This window comes from Carassius gibelio, chromosome B12 (genome assembly GCF_023724105.1).
Source record: "Carassius gibelio isolate Cgi1373 ecotype wild population from Czech Republic chromosome B12, carGib1.2-hapl.c, whole genome shotgun sequence".
Lineage (NCBI taxonomy): Eukaryota > Metazoa > Chordata > Actinopteri > Cypriniformes > Cyprinidae > Carassius > Carassius gibelio.
In genome coordinates, this window is record NC_068407.1 from 8,238,534 (window position 1) to 8,266,463 (window position 27,930).

Consider the following 27,930-nt stretch of genomic DNA (forward strand, 5'->3'; position numbering starts at 1 on the left):
ATGCCATACACCTCCAAATATAATGATCCATTTTTTTCCTCTTTCTAAAAATATTAAAAACATTAGCGTAAATATTTACTTTGACACTGTAATTGTTTGTATCATATAAATATATATACTGCCATTCAGTTTTGGGTCTGAAACCCAAACCTCTGGTTAGAATACCCCTGTAATACTTGAAAACCCCTGAAACACACATATTGTCTTATGAATCTGAAGTAAAACAAGTGAAATGAAAAAAATAAGACAAGTTAAAAAGGCCTTCTTTAGTTTGTTTAATGTAAGTTTCTCTTTGCTCTTGCAAATATAGAACAGCCACGTTCTATATAAGTACATATTTATATTTCTTTATACAGCTAACCAGTACAACAACAATGCAGAAATGATACTTGGAGAGCACTTCTTTCCGATGAGCATAAGAAACTGTTCTCACTTGGATGTACATAAAGCACATTTGACATATACTTGACTGTGGTATCAACCCTCATAATTACTTATGAATTTCATCACTAAAACTTAGGTCATATTTCACACAACAGAGGTGATACAATAGCCGAAAAGGTTTCCTAGATTAGAAATCAACTTTGAGAAGCATAATATGCTAATTGTAAACAAAGATGGTATTTACAAGTAAATATCCAGGATGAATGGCATGTCCCAAAAGTTCCCAAAATAAGCAAATCGGGGCTGAGCCCTCATGGTGTGTTTCACCGGAGAGGATAAGAGCTAAAATAGATGTGACATTTACAAATTTAAAGGAGTCTAGAAACCTTGCCTGTGTTTTGACGTGATAAAGTGTCGTGTCTATCCTCATGTTCGTTTCCCATACCGTATCATCTAAGCTGGAGCACTGCGAAAAGTCACTGCCACTTGAATGGAGTCTGTAGGTCCTAATAAGGGACTGGAGCAGCAGGTTTTGCTGATAAGCCTTCAAAAAAATTCTGTGCACTGCTTGACACTGTTTGAGCACAAGCTGGAGTTTGCAGGCTTTCCTGGTGCATCAGCTCAGAGAAAATAAATGATCATCTGCAGCACCCTAGTATGCAGAAGCTGTGTCAATCTTTCACGGTCAGAAGTGGTTCTTGCATCTCTTTTTTTTTTTTCTCGACCAGGTCTCGCTGTGATGGTAGAAAAAACTGCAGCATAATGTGCCACCCACTCATAAGAGTTCGGGCCACACCTGTTTGCAGAAAGTTTTCGCAACACAAGTAATCCTACATGACCTTTTACTGACATTCACATGTGTCCGAGATTGTCCGTTATCTCCGATAAGTAAGAAAGTAAAGCAGGTGGACCAAGAATAGTTTCATCACACTGAAACACCACAGCGCGCACAGAACCACTTGCGGCAAAAAACTCAAAATACAACATTTTTGTATGGTACAGAAGCGGCAGCAGCAGTCCAGCAGCAGGTGTGATCGGTGAGCGGCTATAACGTCTGTGGGGCTGTTAGAAGAACTGAGACCAGAGACAGCAGCAGCACAGTCCAGTCCAGCAGACAGACAGCACTAGATGAGCTCCGAGGTATTGCATTAAAGCTACTGGGGTCATTCAGCTGTGGATCCTGTGGAACAAAGGTCATGTTTTCATATTGTTAGTCATTCTGACATTTACTGATTGTTTTGTTCTTAGATGTGTAGGCCTACAAATTTTTAAAAAAGCCTTAAAATATCACAGTTTAGGCAATATGTGCATTTTGAACCCCCTTTGTATTGTTTACAGATTTATGTCAATAGTATGAAAGCCCATTTCCACTTTGGGGTTAAAAAATAAAAAGCTGTTTGTTAAGTTTTCTTGTAATTATGTTCAGTTTGATTTTATATCTCACACTTGGGACTTTCAGAATTCTCTCTTCTGTGACAGGTCACTGTAAGATATTAAAGTGAAAGTTTGGACTTCATTCTCAAAATTGCAACTATATTACAGTTGTTATTACATATGTTATTACATATATTACATATGTTACATACGGTCGCAGTTGTAAGACATTACAAGATATAAAATCTGTCTTGCTATTGTGACTGTGCTTCTTACAACTATGACCTTGTGTCACATAAAATATGATAAATAATTTGGATATAATTATGAGATATAAAATATGAGAAATAAGGTCCTAATTGTGAAAACACTTCATAATTACGCATTTATTTATTATTTTGAGCATATGGAATGGAATCAAAAGGGCTGTTCAAACAAGATATGTTTTGCCTTTAAAAGAGCTTAATATGCCCTAGAAACATACTGATATCTGTAAATAAAATAAAATTAAATAAAAAAAAACCTTTCCACCTACTTTAAACCATAAGTTCAGATGCTGCCTTAATCAAATTGGCTGTACAGGTAATTCCATCTTAAATTATATTAAACTTACTTTAAAAAAAAAAAAAATGTGTTGAATGCGGTATACTTTAAGTTGAAATTTGTTAAATTATTTTGATGAGTTAAAGTAATGAAGAACCGTATGCTATTATGACTTATTGAACACATAATATTTTACAGTGGGATGCAGCAACAACATCCACTTAGTGCATGATTGTATAGACAAAAATGTACAGAATGCATTTTGTATGAACAGCCCCTTATTGACAAGACAATGCTAGGTGAGTAGAAATATATGATTCTTACCACACACAGAACATCCAGAGTAACATTACTTTTCAGTTTCTGAGCCTATAAAGAAAGAGAGAAGAAGGAAGAAGCTCTTATAAACCCTTTCTCACACTGAAGCATTTCCATCCAGCAACCCTTAAAACCAGTGCGATCTAAGTCAAGCACAGCTCCAATAAAGCACTGTAATTTACCACGGAAAATAGAGGTCATATACTGTAGTACTGGCCTCAAAGAGAGGTCTTCAGAGTGAGATGTAATGTTATGATAATGAGCCCCACAGCCCACACACAAACACCACACGTACACAGCAGCTTTGGCCAAGAGCTCTCTCTGAGGTCCTACTTCTGCACAAATCAATGTGCTGTGTGTGTGTTTCAGTGTGTGCAGGAGGCCAGTGTGTCTGCATTAATATGTGACACACCAATACATTTTAATACCCACTTACACAAGACTCTGCTCTGTTATCCAGTTTCCCACACACACACACACACACACACACACACACAAGTTTGGTTTGTTGAAACGATAAAGTGATTCCTCAGAGAATCTGGAATATAATAAAGGAGCCGCACAATGGGGAGCGAATCGAGCTAATTCTTGCGAAAAGCATTGTGGGATAAAATGATTAATAACCGTCCTGGAAGTCTATCTGACAAAAGAAACTCTTTCGACTAATAAATCATAATATTGTTACTCCAATATGATGAATTGTTAGGCTATATCTGCAGGAGTGTATCCTGGTATTCTGTATTTGAGCTGCAGATTTAAGGGGGAAAAGCATATCAAATACAAGCTTTATCAACAGCATCTGTAGCATGCTGTCAATTATTTTTACATAAATATTTACATGAACTAATTTTACATGTACATGAACTCTTTTGTTCGATAAGATGAAAAACTGTCTCAGTCATCCTTCTAAGGAGAACAAATAAGGTGGATCTTTATAAGTCTGTAAAACCCTGTAAAAAAAAAAAACTCAACAATGCTTAACTATTATTACATTTTTCCAACTTCAAGCACTAAAGTCTTCAATTGCATGAGGCATTTATTAGGCCAAAAACATTAAAAGCCCAGATAAATGCAGTTTTTCTGCTCAAGAACACTGGCCTTTTAATATTTCTGGTCTAATAAACACTTCCCACATCTGGAGACTTGAGTGCATTGGGTGTGTTTTTCCTCCCCTATCATTTCAGTATTCTTTTATGAATCCTGAGTGTTTTTTCTCTCAAAATTGTTTCCTTATAATTTTGATGTTGATTGTTTTCTTTTTAGAGATTTTGCTTTTTTAAACCAAGATAGCAATTTTCTTTTCTTTTTTTTTTAAATAGTACATTTAATTTATTTAATGAAAATAAAATATATTTTTAATTCAGTGAAAGAAAATTGCATATATACCTAAGAATTATGGTGTCTTTAAAGTGAAGGTTATATTTTAATTATGCCTTTTGCCCCATAGACTTAAATTATAAGTTTATAATTTTTTTTTTTACAACAATGGAACAGTCACACATTATGTTTTAATTGACAGCTTATGCTCCACAGAGTATATTTAACCTGCAATATTCATCTGAAGATCAATATCTGTGTGTATGCCAGTCATTCAAGAGACTGTGTGTGTGCCAGTCTTGAAGTTAGATTTGCAAATGATTGGTGAAGATATCTTTCCCTCAGAGAGTTTGTAATGGTTGGGTGAATCCTGCTTAAGGGTGTTCCTCATGTTAATGTGCCAGCCAATTAGCTCTGACATGACAGCTCTGGCAGTTTGATGTGTCTCATTTCTACCCAGAGGCCCTATGTGTGTGTTATCACTGCAACAGCCCACACCCATCAATCAAAAGTAAACCCTCATCTCACTCTGAGGTTCGGAAATAAGAAAGTCATTGTATGCCAAGCAAAGTCTAAAAGCATCCAAACAAGCTGCTGGCTGTTTGTAAAGCTGATGTAGGCTGTGCGTCTTTAACCATCTGTGTGGGCCAACGGCAACATGTGTATCTGACTGACAGCCGTCATTCACCATCAGAGATAGTCAATATGGTGGTTTAAAAGGCGATTCCAAAAAACTGATTAGGCGACATCTTACACTGCCTTTTTTACTGCACTTTTCAACAAGTTAGATGAACAGACTGATTAATTTCTGCAATTTCTTGCTTTCAGTACCTGGAGACTTCCACAGAAGCTGTAGAGATGGTCTGAGTTACTGTCCAGGTCATTGGTGAGTGCTGGGTCATCCAATGTGTTGGATGTCCTGTCCCGTCCTCTCTGTGGAGTGTAAGGGTCAGGTGGAGTGGACACAATGGGTGGCTGGGGTTGCCACACACCAACATCTGTGCCGTTCCCAAATGCCTGGATGGCATTGCCTGCGTAAAGCAGAAATAAAGAGAAAATGTTTATAATAATGGTAGGTCAAAACAGTATATAAAAATTGGCTACTTTAAAAAAATTATTGGAATTTGAATTGAATAAGCCACACCCCCAGGGACGTTGAATTAGATTTTTCCCCCTCAAAACTACTTATTATTGTCGAAACACAGCACCTCAATTCAAATTGTGGTATAGTGTTATTTTAGTATAGTTTTATATTATTATAGTATATATATTCATATTTTAAACAGTATTTATATTTAAATCAGTTTCCGTTTAAATGTTATTTCAGTTTCATTTTTAGTAATTCTGCTTTTGTAAATTTAAGTAATTTTAGTTTTAAAAATTTCTATTAAGCTTCATTTATTTTTATTCTAGTTCTAGTAATTGGACAGCTTCAGCTTATTTTATTCCACATTTCAGTTTTCTTTCAAGTCTAAGTTCTTAATCTTATTTTATTCCAGCTTTATAAAATTTTTGTTTTATCTGAATTTCCAAAATGCCTTCTCAATTCAGCCCTGTTAAAATACAATTGACATTGACGTTGCTATCAAATTTAGGGTCTTTTCTTATCTACACCTAACTGGATATTGAGAGCTTCTCTCTTCATCTCTTAATACTAAAGCAGATGAACTCTGATAAAGAGGCACTTAGCTTCTGTGTGTAAGTGAAGTAAGACCTTCACTTACTTACTAAGTTTCTGGGACCTTTCCGGTGATAAAACGGAGGAGGCCATTATGACGCAACTGCTTTTTTAAATGACTTTATTCTGAAGAGCACTTTCGACTTCAGAGTGTTTTATTTACCTCTTGCCACAGAAAGTTAAAGGGCAAGTGGGAGATTATTGATGGGTACTCAGGTAAAGAATAAGCTGCATGTGTATTAAGTACCGTCTATTGACAGAGACAAGGGTAGGCTGACCTTATTATTGAGTGAGTGTTTTATTTTCCTTAAGGCCGTGCAAGCTCAGTCTGTTTCTTAAGGGTTAAAAACTCATAAAGCCTCATTCTGCATTTTCCATTGCATTGCATTGCTCTCATAAGAATGGATGTGTATTCCAAGCATAATTCTGGATGGTTTGTATACAGTAGATTTAAAGGACAGATTTTTGGGGGTTGTCAGACTGTAGAATATGACCCTGGAGAGATCTTGAGTAAAAGCCAAGACAGACTGTGCAACATCAACTGTACTTATACATCTTAGCAGACTTTAAGCAAAGGAAAGAGTGTATTGACTGTTCATTAATATTGAACAATTTAAAGCTCATCTTGACTGTACAATTGTAACATGTTGGGGGGATCTTTATATTACACATCATATAGACAAGGTAACATTATTATTTCACTCTCTCACACGTCTTTAGTTGCTGTGCTCATATTGTTTATTAGATGGCCATAAAATGAGTGGCCAGATTAAGAGGCTAAGAAGAGAAGTAATTGATGGCTGTTATAATTAGTCAGATTTAATATGTTAAAATCTATGAGATTTTCATCATTTAACCTAATAAAGGTTTACGTTTTGGACATTATTTATTTATTTATTTTCAGTTCAAAATATAAAATTCTGTCATCATTTAGTCAAAAAACCTGCAATAACTACTAATTGAGCATAAACAAAACTGATTTATATCAACAGAAGTGCTGTGTGCATTAGGTCTGATGCATCCTAATAGACCTGCTGCTGTCTGTAATGCACTAATGTCAATAATGGGCCCTCCCTGATATACAAATAATGGCATGTGTTCATTACAAACTAGAAAGAGCTAAGAAATCATTTTGCTGAGGCTGTCTCATGCTGTTTGAACTCCTTGACATCTTGTTGGACGATTTTTTTCTCTTTCCCTTCACCTCTCTCTACATGTAAGCACAAAAGATGAGAACGTGTCAGATATGAGGTGTGGATGTGTCGGCACTGCTGTATCATCCAGCTGTCATCCTAAAGGCCATTGTCATGTAGACAAATCCTCCCTCTCATCTGCTCCCTGTCTATTTCCCTGCATCCAGTTCATCTAAATGGATGTTTTTGAATAACTCCCTGACAAAATAATGCATGCTTTCCCTACTCTTCCAGGCCCATGGACACCTGAGTAATGCTTTATTGCCTTTTTATGTCAATCCCCCTCTCAGCCGCCGCATTTAAGAGGGATTTCTCTGTCTCTCGGTCGTCAGACTGCCCTGAACCACACAGCAACACAAATCGCAGAGATCAGATTTACTGGTGCAGACTGTGAATGATCGTGAAGATGCAACGGAGCAGAATTCAGCTTTAGAGTCAGTCTTGATGGGCAGATTCTGTCAGTCAGTGCAGAACGCCGTGTGACTAATGATGCAGCTGTGAATGAAGTCTACTCACGGACACAACGGTTGTTGGTGAAGAACTCGGTGAACTTGTCACACTCTGCTTTTCCGTTTCCGCTGTTGCTGCAGTCGCACCAAGGTGACACGCTGATGCCAGGGGCACGGAGGTAGTTCGGAGTCATCACCGTACCTGTGTCACACATAGCAAGGAGCAAAGTTCAAAGGTCATTTACTGTATGTTGAAAACAAGGATGTTTATGAAATGAGATTCTAACAAGAAAGTGGCTGTTTATTAAAACCTAGCAAGCAGCCATTATAGACAGCATTAGGGATGTTAGATAGGCAGTTTACTAGGTAAGAGAAACAGTGTGAACAAGGCAATGCCTTATAATAAAAAAAACAACAACATTATTTTATCACTAACATTACATAACATAAGTAGTCCAAGTACATTCAAATGCGAAATATACAAATATTCTAGGTGTATTTGACTTTCAGATGAATACAATGGGAGTTATATTTAAAAATGTTCTGGCCCTTCCAAGCTTTATAATGGCAGTTAATCGGTGGTGAGATTTTGAAGTCCAATAAAGTGTATCCGTCTACTTCCCCATTGCTTCAGGGGATTAATATAGGCCTTCTGAAGCAAACCAATGCATTTTTGTAAGAAAATATACATGTTTAAAACTTTACAGACCATAAGCTCTAGCTTCTGCTAACTGTCATACACGCCTTTAATTGAGAGTGGCGTTCCAGCAGATGAGGGACATAGGCATAGCGTAATTGGATGGATGCACTTTATTGGACTTCTAAATCTCATCACCCATTTACTGCCGTTATAAAGCTAGAAAGAGTCAGGATGTTTTTTAATAGAACTCTGATTGTATTCATCCAAAACAAATAAAATGAAAGAAAGTCAAATAAATCTAGGATTACCCAGTACATTATGGGGTAACTTTCTTTTTTGGGTAAACTATCTATTTAAGTGGCACATCAGCGTTATTTTAATGGATGTATGAAGCCAGTTACAAATGCTACATGTAGTTCATCCCATTAACTATGAACATTATCCATCTGAAAACCAGAATATATGCATATACTATGCTTTTTGGTTTTAAGTTTTTAAATGTTATTGAACTACTTTTCAAAAGGCTTGGGTACAATGCTCAATACTTGTATTCAGCAAGGATGCATTCAGTTCATAAAAAGTGTCAGTAAAAACATTTATAATCTTAGAAAAGGTTTTTATTTCAAATAAATGCTGTTCATTTGAACCTTCACTGCATCAAATAAGTTTATTGTGGACAACCATGTTTTTCTGTACATTTACCATTGTAGAACCATTTTTGAAATTAGCTTTGATTCATGGCACTCTAAGGTTTCTATGGTAATGACATGGTACACGTCCAAAAACCATAGCACAAGAATTTCCTATTTATATGATATAAAATATCCTATATAGTACTGTAATGCCACGATAATTGATTGACGTTGAGTCAACTCACCAATAAGACCTGAATATGCCAGCAGACAGTCGGCATAGTTTTCCTTCAGACACCCAGAAATCGAGCGCGCCTCAGGTTGACAGTTGGTAAGGAAGTCAGCTAAACGAGATCTGAAAAAAAATAAAAAATTAAGCAGGAATGAATAAGAATCCACTCGCCACATCTCCTCATTAAACAGACTCCGCACACAAATCTCTTCTCAAACACCATCCACCCCACATGATAAATAATGAACTCTCTGAAAAGTATAGTGAATATTCCAGCACTTTCCTCCTTACTTCATGACACGTAACACAAGCTGTCTTTTATGGTACCTGCAGATGTAGTTGGTCTTGCAGGAGTCTTGTAAGGAGAGACAGTTGGGTTTTTCTTTGTCCTCGTAGGAGCAGGCTGGCACGATGGTCTGACGTCTGCGCTCGGAGCAAGCCGTGTGATCCCCAGAGGGGCAGGAGCAGAAAAGCATGCCATAACTGTGTTTCGGTGGCACCTTGTCGAAGAACTGCCGCAGGGCCTTGTGGCACTTGCGCTTGTTACACACCTCAGTGGTTGAGACTCGACTGGTGCAGGGACTGATGTAGAAGGAGCGGTATTTCTTACACGTGTCATTCAGATTGCAGGCCTTGGCGGCGTTCAGGCAGTTGTTGTCCTTCGTAAAGGCCGCCTCACCTATGCGGTCAGAGATTTAGAGGGAGAGTTAGGAACACTACTGGCTGAGTTTACTGATGCTGTAAATGTCAAAGAACACTTGCTAAGAGTGGGGCAACTGTTGACCTTTTAGGACTCTCTGTGAACTTCCTCTGGCTGAGGTCGTCCCGTATGGCATTCACATAACTAGAGGCCATATGTCAGCCAGTATGTGGCCTGTGTGAGAGTAACTGTACTCCTAATTGATATTCAGGAAAGTTCCTAGTAGATTTAAAGATGAAGTGTGTAAAATATATTCTCCTGTCCCAGCTTGTTAGCGACAAATAGGCTGCTTACCATGAACAGCGTCAACTACTTGGTTTCTCTTGCACTTTTAAAGTATAATTTCTGTTTGTTTGAGCATCTACACACAACAACAGTGGCTCAACCAATCGTGTGAGTTTTGGGCGGGGCTCTCTGTTTGACCAGCCAATGGCAGAGTGTTTGGGAAACCTTTTAAAGAATGTAATATATACATACACACTACCATTTAAAGTTCAGGGCTCAGTTAATTTTTTTTTTCTCTTATTCTCACCAAGGCTGCATTTATTTGATCAAAAATAAAGTTAAAGCAGTAATATTATGAAATAGTGTTACAATTTAAACTGATTTGAACTGACAAAACTGTTTAGCATTGGAATATATTTTAAAATATAATTTAGTCTTGTGATGGCAAAGCTGAATTTACTGCATTGAACCATTACTCAGTTCTTTAGTGTCACAGGATACATCAAAAATCATTTTAATATCGCTCTAAAGAAATATTTTGAAAACTTGTGCTGCTTAATATTTTTGTAGTAAAAGTAAAAAAAAAAAAAAAATGTACTGTCACTTTTGGAAAGTTCAGTGTATCCTTGATTAATTAAAGAAATAAATAACTAAAAAGACTGACCCCACATTTTCGAACAGTAGTTTAAAGATTTCTCCATAATTCGTTCACATATTTCATTCTCACCACCAGTCTAGTTTGTCTGAAAATAAAATCACACAAACGCAATTTTTTCTCATTTATTATTGTTTCTCAATTTCTTCAACAGATCCCACACAAACTGCCGCAAGCACAGTGAGACTCAATTTCCAGCCCCTTTTCATGTATTTCCCACCAAGAACTGACATCCTGCAGACTGTTGCAATTAGATAAAGCAACTAAACTCGGTTTAAAATAGGTTTTATTTGTGTTGCGTTTTAATCTTTTGCCTGAAGAACTTCCCTCAGCTGCCTTTACACTTTTCCTTTTATTTCCCTCCGATCAATCTACACAGCATTTGTGTCTCTCGAATAAACAACCTCAGGTAAAGGCTTTGCTTTCACTCGCATGGATAAGTTCACAACCCTGAAAATTCTGTTTGTCTTCCCTGTTTCTTCTCTAAGCATTTTTTTTTTTTGCTTAAATACAAATTCCTATAAGAACACAAATGCGGTCGGACTATTAAGAAATGCCAAAAAAAAAAAAAGAACATAAGCATGTACTGTATACCGTGCTTAGCATTTTCAAAAATAGCTTTAATGATATAGGATGACATAAGGTTTATTTTGGAATAACGATCATCTGAATGTGCATTATACTTTAATTATATGGCTATTTACCAAATTAAAAAAATAAATGGACATGAATTGTTTAGATTTAAATTATTTTAATAGGCTACATAATCAATAGATAGATAGAATATATGATAAAAGACTGACCAATCAGAATCAAGTCTCCAGTGAGCTGTGTAATAAGTGAGGATATTCTTCTTTACCTAATGATGACTCAGACTTCTCTCGAATCCTCTTCTTCCTGCTTCAGTAACTCAAGATTTTTGTCAATGCGCTGCAGCTGTCGCATGTGCATGGAACGCTGCATTTTGCAATTACGTGTTTTGATGAGGAATTTGTGCTTATTGTGGACTTTCGTGAGATGACTAGATGTGATTAAATCTGAAAGCAGCCTAGATCCTTGAGGTTAATTACCTATTACAAAAACCATTACTTACGTTTGACAAGCACGTTGACATGAGGCTCAAGGTTATTGGATGGATGTTTAATTGTTGATTAGAAGTTGCAGTCATGTGGACAGGTTCTGCAACATGTCAGGGTCTATAAAAGTAACCCATATTTTCTTGTGATACATCGAACATAATGCAAATTTAATTTATTATAGTACACCATTAAAATAACTAACTCATGGCTACTTTACAGCTCAGGGAATATTTATTATTATTATTATCTGACTGCTAATTTATATTTGTAACTTGTAAGTTGCATTTGGTTTGATATTCCTATTTGAAGTAGTTCACCCAAAAATAAAAAATTGAAGAAAAAATTTACTATGATTTACTGAAGAAGGCTCACTGCCAAAACGTTTGATTGTTCTCTGCTGCAAATGTAAAATAAATTGAAAAGTCATTCAGAAGATTAAGTGAGTGCGGATCGCTTACTACAATAAAATGTACTTAGTTTGTTTCTTCATCAGAACAAATTTGGAGAAATTTAGCATTACATTACTTGTTCAACAATGGTGAATGGGTGCCGTCAGAATGAAACTTCAAACATCACAATAATCCACAAGTTATCCAGAGGAACCAGTCCATTAATTACCATCTTGTAAAGCAAAACGTTATATGTTTGCAAGAAACAAATCCATCATTAACTTCTGACAAAAATAAAAGGCCATCATCCTTAATAACACATCCTCAAGTGTGTCCTAACACATCAAAATGCACTCATATTTGTTTATTAAAAAAAATATATATATGTATATTATTTTGCTCGTAAACTGTGCTTTATATGTGCATATTTCTATCCTGATTCAGACAAGACAACTTAACTGAAGAAAGCATTATTATGAATAGAGGACTATTCTATTTATCCAGAAGCAACATTAGTTGAAGTTAAAATGCCTTGATGATTGATTTGTTTCTTACAAACACACATCTTTTCCCTTCACAAGATGTTATCTGATGGACTGGAGTTGTGTTGATTACTTGAGGGTTGTTGTGATGTTTTTATCAGCTGCTTGGACCCTGCAGAGAATCCAAGTTATATTTCAATGCTAAATTTGTCAACATTTCTGTTCTGATAAAAAAAAAAAACTGACATCTTTTATGGATGGTCTGGGGGTAAATCATTTATCAGCACATTTTCATTTTTAGACTAAAAATAAATTTCCTTTAATAATTCAAAGACACCCCCCCCCCCCCCCCAAAAAAAATAAAAAATAAATAAAAATAAAAATAAATCTAATGTCTGTAGTCTGTAATGCCATGGTATTTTTGTCAGGGCTGTGATTGTGTGTATAATGACCTCAGCTTACATTCCGCAGTATCAATTGTGAGCCAGAGGCTACTTAGGCTGAGAGCCTGGCCATGTGCACCACAGAGAGTGTGTGTGTTGATGTGGCCTCATGCTCAGGCTGCAGAGTGCTCTGTTGTTTATTGCTCTTTGGGTGCAGGAATAATAAGTGAGCTTCCTTAAGTGGCCTGAGAGATTGGGAGTGCTGCAGACATGGAAAGTGCTGATGGCAGAGACCTGGCGCTTTTCTGGCGGATGCTTAATAATCTCACAGCTTTCCTCCAACTGCTCCAGTCCAATAAAAACACATGCCACTGCAGCAAATCAAATCATACGAGGACTCAACCTCCATAATTGATCTCCCGCTCTCTCTTCCTCTGTGTCTGCTTCTGTCTCTGTCTGCCCATCTCTCCCATCTTCACATTCTCGCTTCCGTTTTGCCTTTTCGATTTGTCTTTAATTCCTCAAACTTTACTTTTCATTCTGTCCTCCTTCTTTTTGGCCTTTCCTTTTATTTTATTTTCTTATTCCTCTCTTTCTTCTTTCTTTCTTTGAAACATGAACTGAGAGCTTCACTAAATCTCCTGAGCTATGAAAGAGCAATAAAGTTTATCTTTGGATAGTTCCGTGCATTCAGTTCTTTTTAGAAATTAAGCTAATGAGGCGATTGGACCGTAACCTTCTATCAATTAATGAAAGTGCCGTTGCAGCAGAATGAGGGTTTGTTACAAGATGAACCCTGTCTGACCATCTCTGGGCTCTTTAATAAAGAGAGAACTGCTAGTTAAACAACACTATGAGCTCTGTGTAAAAGACTATCCGCTTAAACTGCTGTCCAGGGACGTTTAATGGCCCTCTGAAGCGATGCCTGCCAATGGCTGACCTCTGGAGCGCGCTTTCAGGGAATTAGCCAGCCCAATTGATATTTGAAAATATCCAGTGGATGTGGAGTCTATTGATTTATTGATGAGTGTCTTTTACCCAAAAGAAATGAATGAACGCACTGATCCGTGTATGTTTACAGAGCAGATCCTTCTGAAGCTGATGCAGCTCTGCTCTGAAAGACCAGCAGTTTGAGGCATCGATCAAACGACTGACGAGGTAAAAGGCAGGACTTTATAATAAAATTTACATTAGTTGACTTCTCTCCAGAGATCATCCATTGAAATGTCTTTAAGAAGAGGCTGAAAAGATGTCAATCTTCTTCGACATGCTTTCCATTAACTCTCTATGCATGCGTAGTTCTTAACCAAATGAGTACGGTATGTTACTTCAGCAAACTTCCTGCCAGTTCTTTTTCTAGTTAAAAAGAATAAAATGTATGGCCTTTTGCTTTTTAGGTCATTGATATTATTAAAACATTAAAGGTGCCGTATGTAGGATTTGGGTTTTTTTTTTTCACCCGGCCCCTCCTCCTCAGACTTGACTTACACACAGGTTGCCAGATTGGCGACACCAACAGGAACAGACCCCTTTCATTTGGAACCCTCCATGATTGAAATGAATACGCTGTGTTTTCCCACAAACTGACAATTGGGTAAACTGGCAGTGGGCTGGTTACACAGACCGAAACAAAGACAGACATTCCGACACGGAACACACATTTTCAAAGGAGAATAATTGACTATAGCATTGTTTTTCAGAGAAACAAGTATGTCAACAGCCTGTTTGTTAAAAAATATCTTATGGTATTTTTATGCTTTATTACTGTCAAAAACTTACATACAGCTCCTTTAATATTGGCATATAGTATACTGGCTGTTCTATACCATAATGTAATGTATCAAAAAAGTAAATATTTAATTTGTTTAAATCAATTTAACAATTAATATATATATATATATATATATATATATATATATATATATATATATATATATTAGTGCTGTCAAAATTAGCGCATTAACGCATTCGATTAATTTGAAATATTTAACGCGTTAAAAAAAAATAACGCAATTAACGCGGTTGCAGTTTTTTTTTATTTCCAGTTGTGGCCTATGTGTGTTCAACGTGCAAAGAAATATGGATAAGACCAAGGAAGGACTTTTAGACGGAAAGTTTCAGTATAAAACTCTGCCGGATTACTCTTCAGTCTGCCACAAGAAACATTACTCTTCATTTAGTCAAGAAACAGCAACATTAAAATCATGAACTCAAATGTCATTGTTTAAAAAAAAAAAAAAAAAAAACAATGACTGTAACAGTGCGTAAATCAGACCTTTCTGTAACGCTAACGTTAATAAGCTTAAACGAAAATAACGAAATAATTGTGTAGCGGAGTATTTTTTGTACACAGTGCCGCGAACTGTCAATCACTCATGTACGCATGCATCACTGTCCTCGCAGCTGCAGCAACTTGCGCTCTCTCTCTTCATCAAGCTTTAAAACAAAAAGGGGACAAAAAGATCATATTGTCTTTGTGCATAGGCTATAGATTAATTAGATAAATGAATATCTAAATTTGTGCCTTGCCGTCTACGGTATTTTTTTAGAACTTAGAAAAAAGATGCTGCAGCCAATGAACAGCCAGCGGGGGCTGCAGGACGACTCAACCTCCGCAGACAGTTTTTAATGTTTATCAGACAATAAATACTCAAGATTTTGCTTTAGTATAATTCACAACGAGTTTCACACACCTTCTCCGGCCACATTGAGTTGTTGATACTTAACAGTGGGAAAAGGACACATGCGCTATTCACTTGTATAACTTAAGGGTGAATGGGTAATGTAGTTTCTGCTCTGGGTGGGATGAATTAGGAAGCTTGCATTGTGAAGGGCGCTCTGAAAATCGGCAGGTAAAAGATTAAAACCTCTATTAAAACAGATGTCCAAATGAGCGTACCGGTATGCTACAAGCACGTTCTGGGCGCACGGAGAGGTGGCGGTACGCTCAAGAGCTATATTTGGAAGTGGCGGTACTGAGTACCGGTGCGTACTGGCCCACTTAAAGCACTGGCAATGACTATACTTTGGAATTTTTTTGCAGTCCACTTAGAATTCAACATGGAAATCATTTTTGTTTTTTATTGGCATTGATTGTTTTGAAATTCAAATGGTACTTACATGCCTGTGTTTTTATTTCTGTAATAAATATGGCTTTCAAGCAAACAGTTAATTTGGAGGATATTGATGGTTTATTGCAGGTATGTTGTTTACATGAGAAAATCTGTGTTACAAGTTAAACAAAAATTCCAATAAACAATCATATTTTGAATTTAAATAGTTTATTTGTCTTGAATTTACATTAATTATTTACATTTTACATTTACATATCCAAAAAGTTTCAGTCTTTTAATTGCGATTAATCGCGATTAATCGCGATTAATTTTAAAAAATTGTGCGATTAATTAGTTAATTTTTTTTAATCGATTGACAGCACTAATATATATATATATTTAATTTTAATCAAAGTTAAATAATGTTCTCTAGCATGTGACCTGGTTATCTGATGGGTAGTTTAGACTAGAGATTGTGAACTGCTGACCCATAACAGGCTGATGTAATGGACACTTTAGCCAGTTCCCGACAGCACTGGCATATTGATATGACCTCAAATAATTACCAGAGCCGGAGGGAAATGGGGGTCCAGTGGTGTATTTGATACTCCAGTGGTGCCATGAAATTCCAGCAACGTCTGGGAGCTGCTATTGTAACAGTGACAATGGAGGGAGTCACTTGACTCTGGATATTCAACTATGTGTGTTTTGGAAGCGAGAGACGGAAAGCTTTAAGGAGCTCGAGACTGTTTGAGTAAATGATGACTAGGGGCTTTATATGTGTGTCTCAGTGTGTGTGTGCAGCTGTGCATGTCCAACAGCCAAGCAATTAAACTGCATAAAATCTCATGAGTGTAATTAATAAAGAGTACAGTGTTGATGGCTTTCAATCCAGAAGAAAAATCAATGTCTAATAAGACATAAAACTGGTATTTGATGTTTACCATCAACAACTGCCAAGTAATTTCCCTCTGGGGCTCTGCCTTCAATTTACATACATTAGCAGTAAAACATACAAGCCACTATTTATTAATCTGAGAGAAACGGAGCCAAGACTGAGCCATTAATAAATTGAGATTGAAAGAATGACGCATGCGGGGTGTAAAATGAACACTCGCTGAGTGCCAAATGCATGTCAGATTGCCTGGCAGCTAAATAATATGGAGATTCTCGTCAGTTTGCTGGTAACTTTAACAGGAGCTGCTACATAAGACAGGATTTACCTTGAATTCAGAGAACGATCATCTGACCTTCACGGATCGGAGAAATTCAAATCAAAGACATACAGCACATCCTGTAACAATTCTTCCCTTCATAGGATTACCTAGGATGCTCAAGGTGTCTATTTATATGTGGAATTGCATATTATATAGCATATAATGATGTTGATTATAAAAGTGGTGTGCTGTTACTCAGATGCATGCACAATTTTTATTATTTGAATTATTATTAAATTTATCAATTTGAATTATTACTAAATATTGTTTTGTCCCGATTTTAAGCTATTTTCCCTCAATTGTAATAAAACATGCTATATATAATTTCAATGCTTTTAAAAAAATGCACGGCTTGTAAAAACAATCATCAATGCATCTTTCGTTGGAAGGTACAACAATTATTTTAGACCCTGCATTCATCCTTTTGTGCCACACCTCCCTTTGTTCACAGATAAACATTTCATTATAGTTAAAATCAGAACAGTAACATTGAAGCATGCTCCAAATCAGACTTGTTTGGACATAAACATAAATGTTTTTCCATAAAAAGAACTTGAATGGCTTGAATGAGAAAAGGAGCTAAAGTGAGCTACAGATAATATAATATGGGATAAATCCACTGATGAATGCAGGCACAGTCTTAAAAGAGAAGGAGGGGGTGTCCCATACACATTCCCACAATATTGGACTCAGGAAATGATAACTATAGGCTTCATACATCACAAACAGTGAGGCACACATCCACAGCGGGGGATCAGTCCTTTGGGAATGACAGCATAAGAGCTGTCAACCCAGCCCATTAGAATAAAGGATTTCCTCTTTCTCTCGCTAGGCTTCTCTCCAAAATCCACTCCAAAGGATTTGTATTATATATGTTTGACAGCCAATACACTCTCAGGGTCTATTCAGTCTGTACTCTTCTGCTGTGTGTGGGTGTTTGAGTCTTTCTCTCTCTCTGTGTGTGTGTGTGTGTGGGTCATTGTATGTCCTTAATCTCAGCGGTGACAGATGACGTGACTTTAGGTGGCCTGAAATGCTACGGTCACACAAGCTCAGACAATACTGCAGTGCGGGCACGTTGTGATCGGGTTACAAAAAACATAGGCAGCGGATTCGTTTATAAATACTGCATTAGATATCAGCAGCATTTGATGTGAAAATATGAACAGTTATGCTGTATTATGAAGTGCTCTGCTTTTAACCTGTTTGATGACGTAGTTATTAACACTAATCTTTTGTTATGACAAGGTCAATGACATACATATACAGCTTTATGAGTTATGACCTTCTCAGCCCGTCAGGTTTCAAAAATTATGATTCAGAACATAGCATGTCCTTTCATACATGAACGCAGTAGAGGAGTGATATTTATTCAACTGGTTTCTCTCAATAGAAAACTGCATTGTCTCCCTCAATCTAACAAAATAATACAGAACAACTCTAACAGGGATTTTTTACAATTTTTAAATCTGTTCTTTCAATTCTATTTACCAAAAAGAGTCATTCAGTTTCACTTACCAATAAATTAGTTGACTCTTTAAAGCTGCGGTAGGGAACTTTTGACGCTCTAGCGGTTAATAAACAGAACTGCTTGCGTCTTGCCAAAAACACGGTTTGGAGAATGGATTCATGGTGTACTCGCTTATTATATAGATTTTTTTCACAGATTATCTGTCTCATATTCTACTGTCAGGACATAATGACAGGTTTAATAAATATGTAAAAAATATATTTTTTTTACAAAAGTTCCCTACAGCACCTTTAAGTTAAACCATTACAAGTATTTGTTTATGTACAGATTTATTCAAGAACTGTTTATGACTGAAACACCATAACAATATTAATTTTAAACAATTGTTTTTTAAAGTGGCAGCTAAACTATAACAGCACATAAAAATGTACTCACATTTACTCATATGGAACACAATTATTGATTATTGAAGTTTCTAATCAAGACTGAATGCTTGCTAAAAACAGGTTTATATATTTTATGCTAATTTATTATGAAATTTATTTATGAAATTTATTTTTATATATTGTACTTCGTTGCACTTTTTCGGGACTGTTCACACAGAAAAAAAATTTTATTCGAAAAATGCAAGACATCGGTCAATAGTAAAATACTTCTGTTTAGCACAATTATTCAGAAAACATTGAAAAAGTGTTGCAGTGGAATTGAAAAATGTTTATATGTGTGAACAGCTCCTTAATGTCACAATTTGCCACCTGTCCTTTCTTACAAATCAAGAACATTAGCCTGAATAAGCTTTAAATTAAGTGCATATCAGAATTCCTTGAATCAAACAAATCTTTTTTTATGCATTCCTTTTATTCTGCACCAGAGTGTTTCGAATTTTGGGCGTTTTCCATTAATTTTCCTCCTTTTTGTCGCACTTGACAGTGTTATTGATGCTGAATGATTTGTAATCAACCATCCAGACATTTGTAATTACCAGTGCTTATGAGCTGTACACAACACAGCATGCACAAGCTTTAAATGTCATTTTTGCCTCCAGCAATCCTCAAGCTGTTTATGTGTTTTCTGACAAGGCCAACATATTGCTCATAGCGTGAGATGAAGGGGATTTAGGACATTTGATTTGTGTGTTTCTCTGTGTTTACATGCTTATCTCATAGCAGAGTTTTATTAGCTAATGTGGAAAACAGTCTATTTCTGTATAAACATGAAGCGTTCTTTCTGTTTGTCTCTCGCTGTGTTTTGCTTGTGTGGCAGCTGGTTGGGATTCATGAACCGTACAGCCCTGGCATCCATGTCAATGATGTGAAATGAGATTGGAAATCAAATTGCACTTCCAAACAATAACTGCTGACAGAGCCATTTTTTCATATTTAATAACCTCTTCCTCTCTTATAGGCTTTTTGCCATCCGTGCCAATACCAGTGAAGGTTTGAATTGATTTTCTTAAAACAGACTATGGCAATTCAAATGAACATTATGCATATGAGTTTCATCCTCCTGAATGTTTAAAGCAATGATAGGATTTCCTGTCATTATGGAGACAATGAAAGTATGGATCAAAGTAAAACACAGCCAGAAATAAATTAGACAGACGTTTTTAAAAAAAATATATATGTAATAACATTGAAAAGGATTTTAATTTAGTATCCATCATAATTACCCCATTACTTCTTTCAATAGACTCTCTGTCTGTTTCACATTCAGTCAAATTATTTCTCTGGATGAGTGGCGTGACTGAATACAACCAAATTTATGCAACTCATGAAAGGAAGCAGACCATCTTGCATGAGAAGAGAAGTGGTCTCTCCGCTCTCAATGCATCTCCATTCTCTTAGAAGACAGGGCCACATGGGACTTGTTACTACATTCTGGACCAGCCTGAGGGTGTGAATAATTCAGATGACCAGGGCAACCTCAGTTCTGTGTGTGAGAGAAAATGGACGCCACTATATCTCTATCTCTCTTTTCTGTGAAATGGTGCACTGCAGTTGTAAGGGCATCAGAAACAGTCAGGGATGTGTACTTCATTTCCATACAGTAGATCTGTTTGACCTAAACCAATGATACATTGCACTTTTTAAATCACTACGGCAGCAATTACACACAGGTATAAATACACTGCTGTCCAAAAGTTCAGAGCCAGTGAGATTTCTTAAATTAATTATGCATTTTTTTTTGGCAAGGATGAATCAAATTAATCTCAAATGACAGTAAAGCCATTTGAATTTTACAATAAATATTAGCAAAGAAAGAATAGTGATCCTTAAAGACTTGGGGGCTTTTCACAGTTTTCACACACAAAAAAAAAAACTTAAAAAATTTAAGCAGCACAATATTAATAATAATAAATTCACAGAAATTCACACATTAGATTGATTTCTGAAGGATCATGTGACATTGGAGTAATGACTGCTGAAAATTTAGTTTTGCATCATAGTATTTCACAGTATTACGTTTTTTTTTTTTTTTTTTTTACTTTTTTCTGATCAAATAAATGCAGCCTTAGTAAGCATAAGATACTTTTTTCAAAAACTTTTTAAAAAATCTCATAGATACTTTTTAAATAGTAGTGTGTATGGATATTATATGTATGTATAATATACTGTATATATTATCAAATGCTATATATGCAAAACAAAATCGCTCATTTTGACATAACATATGATTGTGAGTAGCTTGTAAAGCATAGTGAGACAAATGAATAGCTATTTGTGATCAGTCTATTATTGCCAAGCCTGCACACCAAATCTGGGACATGAGAAAATCCATTAACAAGGCATGGAACAAGAGTCATCTTTCTAAACTGGTAGGAGTAGCTGATAGCAAAACATCTTATTTTCCAGCCTTAACTATGATCTTTGGTTCCACACATTTATTTGACCCTCATGTTCACTTCAAGAGAAACTTTACCCAAAAATTTGATACAGACAAAAGTAGATATTTTGAAAATGCACAAAATGCCCCACAGACGAAAAAGTCATACCGATTTGGAAAGACATGAGGGTGAGTAAATGAATTTTCATTTTTGGGTGAACTATCTCTTTCATTTCCCCTTTATTAATTCAGAAATGGCTGCTGTTCTCTTTGTCTTCATTGCTCCAGCTCTTCCCTGATCAGGTGGCACAACTCTCGCTCTGCAGTGACAGTCTGATCATTCTTTGTCTCTCATGACCGCTTCTTTATTGATTTATGGAAAGGACCGTTCTAATTCAAACACCGCCAGGCGAATATATTCCAGTGGTTATTTGGTTTGAATATCTTATGATTAATGGTACAATGAACATGTTTATTTTGCCATATAGCACTGGAAGACAAAGAAAATGCCATATGTGACCCTGGACCACAAAACTGAAAACCAATTTTAAAAACCATCTGAAAGCTGAAAAAAAAAATAAGCTTTCCATTGATGTATGTGTTTTTAGGATCGGACAATATTTGGCAAAGATACAACTATTTGAAAATCTAGAATTTGAGGGTGCAAAAAAATCTAAATACTGAGACAGTCGCCTTTGAATTTGTGCAAATGAAGTCTTAGCAATTCATATTACTAATCAAAAATTAAGTTTTGACATAATTATGGTAGGAAATTTACAAAATATCTTCATTGAACATGATCTTTACTTATTAGCCAAATGGTTTTTAGCATAAAAGAGAAATCGACAATTTTGACCCATACAAAGTTCTTTTGGCTATTACTAAAACTATACCTCAGCGACTTAAGACTGGTTTTCAGATCCAGGTTCACATATGACCTACAGAAAGGCCATTAATGTTTTAAACATATAAAGTAACCCAAAAATTACAATTCTGTCATCATTTACTCATGTTGTTCCAAACCTTATTGCTTCATTGAATGCACAAAAGCAATGTTCCTCAGAAGAAAGAAAGTCTTTCTTTCAAGATTTGGAATGACATAAATGTGAGTAAATGATGACAGAGTGTTCATTTTTGTGTAACTGGTCCCTTTAACTGTGGAAAACCTAATAAGCTTTAACCTTCCCATCAAGTTCCCTGCCTACTGGCAAACCATTGTACAATTCAGCACAATTCAATTCTGCCCAACCCTTTTGGCTACTTTTTTACTGAAACAGTGCATGTCTTTCCTTTTTCACATGACTAATCTTCCCCCTCTCTTCCCATGGCTGAAGGGGAGCTGCTACTAAACCCCCAAACCCTCAAACCTATTTAGAGCTTGAGGGGGTGCCATCAAATAATGATGACAGAAAGTGCCTATACAGCAGATTGCATACAGACGCATCCCGAACAAAGATTCTGCAGTTCCAACACACCCATCAAACTGAGTGATCCAAGAGGCATCAAGTCCCTAACCCAGCTTCTCATAAACATAACACATAACGTGTGTGATTATTCAATCTGTTTTGACTGCTATTACCTCAGTGATGGACCTTTATGGAGAATAGTACATTTGCTAAAGCTTAAAATGTTAAGTTGGAGGGTGAATTGTCTTGCTCAGCAATTATTAGCTGCTTAATGTGGCCATTCACATTGATCTCAGTTATGTTTCTGACAGGAAGTGTAACCTGAACACATTTACTGAAACACTGGTGTTTTTGCATTAGAGCCCAGGACAGCTACAATTAGATGAGCAGGCATTTCTGTTAGAACTATGAAAAGAGTTCGAGAAAGCTGATACCTTGTTGACTATGTTTTGTCTCTTTGCTTGGCCTCATGTTTCCCCTCAAGGATATTCAGTACTGTGTTTCCATGCTGTGCGCCATACGAGTTCTCAAGTCTCTCACAGTCACAGACTAAGTCAAGTCGCTTGTCACAAGTTTAAGTGACATCTCAAATCCAATAAAATTCAAAACAGTTCTAGTTATTAGAAATTGCTTGTGGAGTTCCTTATTTGTAAGGCACTTTAGATTCAAGTGTTTCCTAAAGCATGGGTTTTCGAACTGGGAAGTTCATTAAAAAATAGTTAGCCACTGAAACAAATTTTGGCTTAAAAACGAATTAGTCAACAATTTCAAAAAATATCAAAAAACAAACAGAATTAAATTCAGTATGTCTGAAATAGTATTTTCTTGTAAAACATATTCCTTAATCTTTATTAACACCTTATGCTGTAAAGAAAGTAATTAATAATTTTGCTTTCTAAAGAATGGTCAGAAATTAATCAGGTATTTTACTCTATTGACAGCCATAGTTTTATGTTTCTCTTCAGGTTCATAGGCCTAATTGTATCTCACAGTATGAATGTCTACTGGTTTAATTCAATGTTGTCAGTCAAGTTTTCAATAGCCTATACTTTATAGATTTTCGTGTAATTAAAAAAAATATATATAAAAAATTATAGTTACTTTGAATAAAAACATCTGCTACATGACTAAATGTTAATCACTTGAATCACTTGCCATGTCAAGTTTTAAGTCGTTTTTTATGAGTCCAAGTCAAGTCGGAGAATAGTTTATTGACAGAAGTTGACTGATGTATTTATAGTAAAAAAAATTATAACTAATGCTCACACAACCCATCAACCACCAACAGGGGTCTAATACACTGATCCAAAAATACCTAACGACCATTGGAATTTGGTGCTTGTTGGCACTGTGTGAACGAGCCTCAGACTTGAGTATCCATTTCTGCTGTGAACAGCCTGAAAACACCCACACAGGGTGTTGTATAGAGATGTCCCACTGAGAACAAGAGATTAGGGTCAGTTATTATTGGGGTCCTGTGTGTGGGCTGATTCTGTGGTTCATGACAGTAAATATAAAAGCACTTCACGGACAGGACACACAATGAACACTAACCAACCAAAGGTTTTTTGGCATACTGTATTAGGCACCGCTCAAGTTACTTCCTATCTCTTTCTCTCTTCAAACTATTGTGTTAAACAATTGGTTTTCTGCTAGTCTTCGTTGATGCAGTTAATCATTTTGATATAAAGGATTTTTCAACAGTTTCTTCGAACCTGTATAACCCTGACACTGCACCATCTCAAGAAGGGGAACGTCTCTCCATCTGGGCCATGAAGAGATCTGGTAGAGAAGCTCTGGGTCTCTCAGCCGAATCAGTTTTTATTGAAGCTGCACTGGCAGCAGTCATAAACATCCTGTGAATTATTACTAGAGGTTGCTGGAACATGCGAAAACCATTGCACCCTTTTCACTATTTTTTTCTCTAGATATGCATGGAAAAAGTAAAGAGGTTTGCTGTGAGATTAATATTCAGTTGCGTTGCATCCAAATATGAAAATAATTAAAATGAATGTCTTTCTCTTTCTGGTGATGTAAAACACCTGTAGCTGGCTGTTAGATTGCAATACAACAGAGAACCTGTGATATTCATTTCATAATAATGCTCTAATAGCACCAGACTGATGATTAAAGAATTAACAGCTGGTAGATTTAAGCTTTTTTGTACATTCCGAATCCTTGACCATATTGATTAACGCTTCAGGAAAGAACAAGACTGCAATCTCAGAAGCTGTGTCTCTTCTATGGCTTTATTGATTTGAAGTGGACCGAGGGGGAATGTAAGGGGAGGGTGTCTTGCATGTAATTTCACGTAATGCCCAAATATTCCTAATGGACCTACAGTATATTCATAATGAATGCAAACCTAATGCAAACAAAACCACAGACACTTGGTTTCTGATCAAAACCTACTGGGCTGCATCACATGCTTTTCAGAAAGGTAGGCAACTTAATTATGATGGCTTCTAAGATATTCAGTTTATATGAGCAATATACAATGATACAAATGGTCAAATGGCTTTTGGAGTTCAGTTGGACTCTAATATCAACTCTAATATCAACACATGTATATATATATATATATATATATATATATATATATATATATATATATATATATATATATATACACACACACACACACACACAAAATAAATATTGTGTGTGACAATCCAAAAATTGTCTGTGAAAACACTTTTTTTCCCAATAGTTATGTGTGCTGTGTATTTTATGCATATACTGAAAAAATATTGTGTAGAATCAATTTTTCCTCAGAGATTACTATTATATTTGACAAATAAATACAAAAAACAGTAAGTATCAGAATATTACATTAAATGTGAAACTGTAAAGTAGAAAGCCTGAAATAGTATTTTCTTGTAAAACATCCTCAAATAATGTTAATTGTTTCCAACATTAAAAATCTTTTTCAAAAAGCATGGTAACATGATGTCAAATGCTACTGAAATAAATTGCGAGTTGACTCTCAAACAGGCTGCTGAGTGCTATTTGGGTTCTAAGTAGAGTGTTCCAAATCGGTCATTTTTGAGTTTCTCTGATGAACAGAGCTTCTGCATGTCTGTCACCACAGAGATTTACTGCAGAACTTCCACAGTCAAGCACAACTTGCATTGAGAGATTCAGTCAGTGTCATCTTCAACACTAGCAGACCTCACAGTAGCTGAACAGGGGAGGAACAGCGCCATCTACAGGACACGACTGAACCGTCGCCATCAAGCAGCACTTGTTCTGTTAGTCCTCTAGAGGAATTTTTTTTCCTTTTCCAAGGACATCACTGAAACCTGTTCACTCAAATCTCTAACATCCATTACAAAGCAAGCTTTCATAAATAACTGATGCAGGCGGGCCATTCATAAGCCACCAGACATTTAAATTTAAATTAATTCATTCGGCAGCCACTTTTATCCATTGCCAAAAGAGCATATCTCAAGAACGAGGCAGGGAAAGAGCACATACACATACATCTAAGAGACATAGGCTATTACACACATTAAGCATACAGACAAAACAAAAAAAAAAGCTGGCAATTGATTTGTACTCAGTGTTGTGAGGTGGAGATAAATTATCATCAGACTTACCTGATATTATTGGAGCCAGACGAAAAATATCAGACAAACGGCTGTTTACTGGCTCATATGGTGAGTCCTCTAGCAAGTCGTTGGCTGGAAGATAAACAACAATAATAAGAATAGTGTAGTAGAAATAGTAATTTAGCATGAAGAACCCAAAGTGTTTACATGTATGTTTCTTAGGACCAGAACTTTTGAACTTTTGGTTTGGGTTATTAAAGCTCTGAATGATTTCTACTGCATTTCCAAGACTACAAGTTGTCTACAAAGCAAGATCATTTCTGATATTGGATTCTGTTGGTCCTGGATCTGCTCACCTTGTAAACTTTGGTATATACTCCAGAAGATGCGCAGACAGTTTTTCTCTTTCTTCATTCCTCTCCTACACTTGCAGTCGTACAGAGGACTTTGCTTCATGGACTCTATGGCGCTCCTGCACTCGTCCTGCGCCTCGGGTTCCGCCAGCATGCTGTAGTTCCCGGCTCTCCCGGCCACACACTGTCTCATGGTTCGGTACTTTGTGCTGCAGCCGTACTTCGCCAAACACTGTTCATGAGCCCTAACGCAGTCCAGCCGAACCGACCGAGACTGTGAGATCGCATCTGCCTTTGAGAAGTGCATTACATCTGTGCAGGGAAAATACAAAGTTACAGATGTGAACGAATAAAACAGAATGTCAGGCACATTGTTACCACGATTTTCTCATGTTCATAATTAAGGTGATAGGACTTACCTAGTTACTTTAGTAGACCCAAACAAATAGGTATGATAAAAGACAAAACACTAGAATTTTTTTCCCTATAAATCCCTAATATTTACAAAATGTAAAAAGTAATGATTATGACTGAATATCAATAGGCTTATAATAATATTAACTATCATAAAATTCATTAAAAAAAAAAAAAAAACACATTTTGCTATGTATTTTTCTGAATTACGGTAGGCAATTTGTCTGTTTTAGGTTAGGTGTAACAGATGTAACGCGCAAACAAACACTGGGACACATGCATCTCAACTTACCAAGGACAGGCAACATCATCCAGAAAGTTGCGAATATCATCGTTGCTTTATTCAGATCCATTCAGAGAGCAGAAAAACTGGTTAAATACGATATAGAACAATTCCCACAATAAATCCATTGCGCGCCTGCAGCGCATTGGTGAGGAACAAGTGATCAGACATCATATACACATCCGGACAGACTCCAACAAGCGCTCAGTGCTGCTCTGATGGACACACCCCACGAGAACAGAATAAAAACCAATACTCAGAGTTCCGATATTACGATGAAAACACTAATAGCGCGACATAGCGTTATATTTAACCTTTTGATATCTTCTTTATCATATCTTCAGCAATCGTTCTAAACATCAGTTTGTCTTAAAACATGTATATGAACATGAATAAAAGAAAATTCCAAAATGATTTAAAGTTCACGTCAGTCCACATCAACTGTCAGCGTGTGCTGTTGCGCGCTCAGTTGCCCGACAATATTCATGTAAGGTCGAAGTACGCGCACTAAGTGTGAAGATACTGCGCATGTGCTCGGATCTCTGGAGAAGGTCGGTCCTTTTGGCTCAGTTGGACAGTGAATATTCGCTGATTAGACACCATTAAGCACTTTACTTAATAAGACTGTTCCAAAGACTTTCCAAGCAAAAATGGAATACACTTTGCGATCCATAGCCATCTGACAC

General features: G+C 36.4%; 1 protein-coding gene across 1 annotated transcript; it reads right to left on the bottom strand.

The window, feature by feature from the left end:
• Window positions 1–258: 258 nt before the first annotated feature.
• Window positions 259–27,736, bottom strand: gfra1b (gdnf family receptor alpha 1b). Its single transcript, XM_052570818.1, has 9 exons — window positions 27,254–27,736; window positions 26,551–26,859; window positions 26,243–26,326; window positions 9,088–9,439; window positions 8,774–8,883; window positions 7,324–7,458; window positions 4,768–4,967; window positions 2,626–2,670; window positions 259–1,564 (listed from the first exon to the last, which is right to left on the bottom strand). The coding sequence occupies exons 1-9, from the start codon at window positions 27,312–27,314 to the stop codon at window positions 1,430–1,432; spliced, it is 1,431 nt and encodes a 476-aa protein (XP_052426778.1). The 5' UTR covers window positions 27,315–27,736; the 3' UTR covers window positions 259–1,429.
• Window positions 27,737–27,930: the final 194 nt, after the last annotated feature.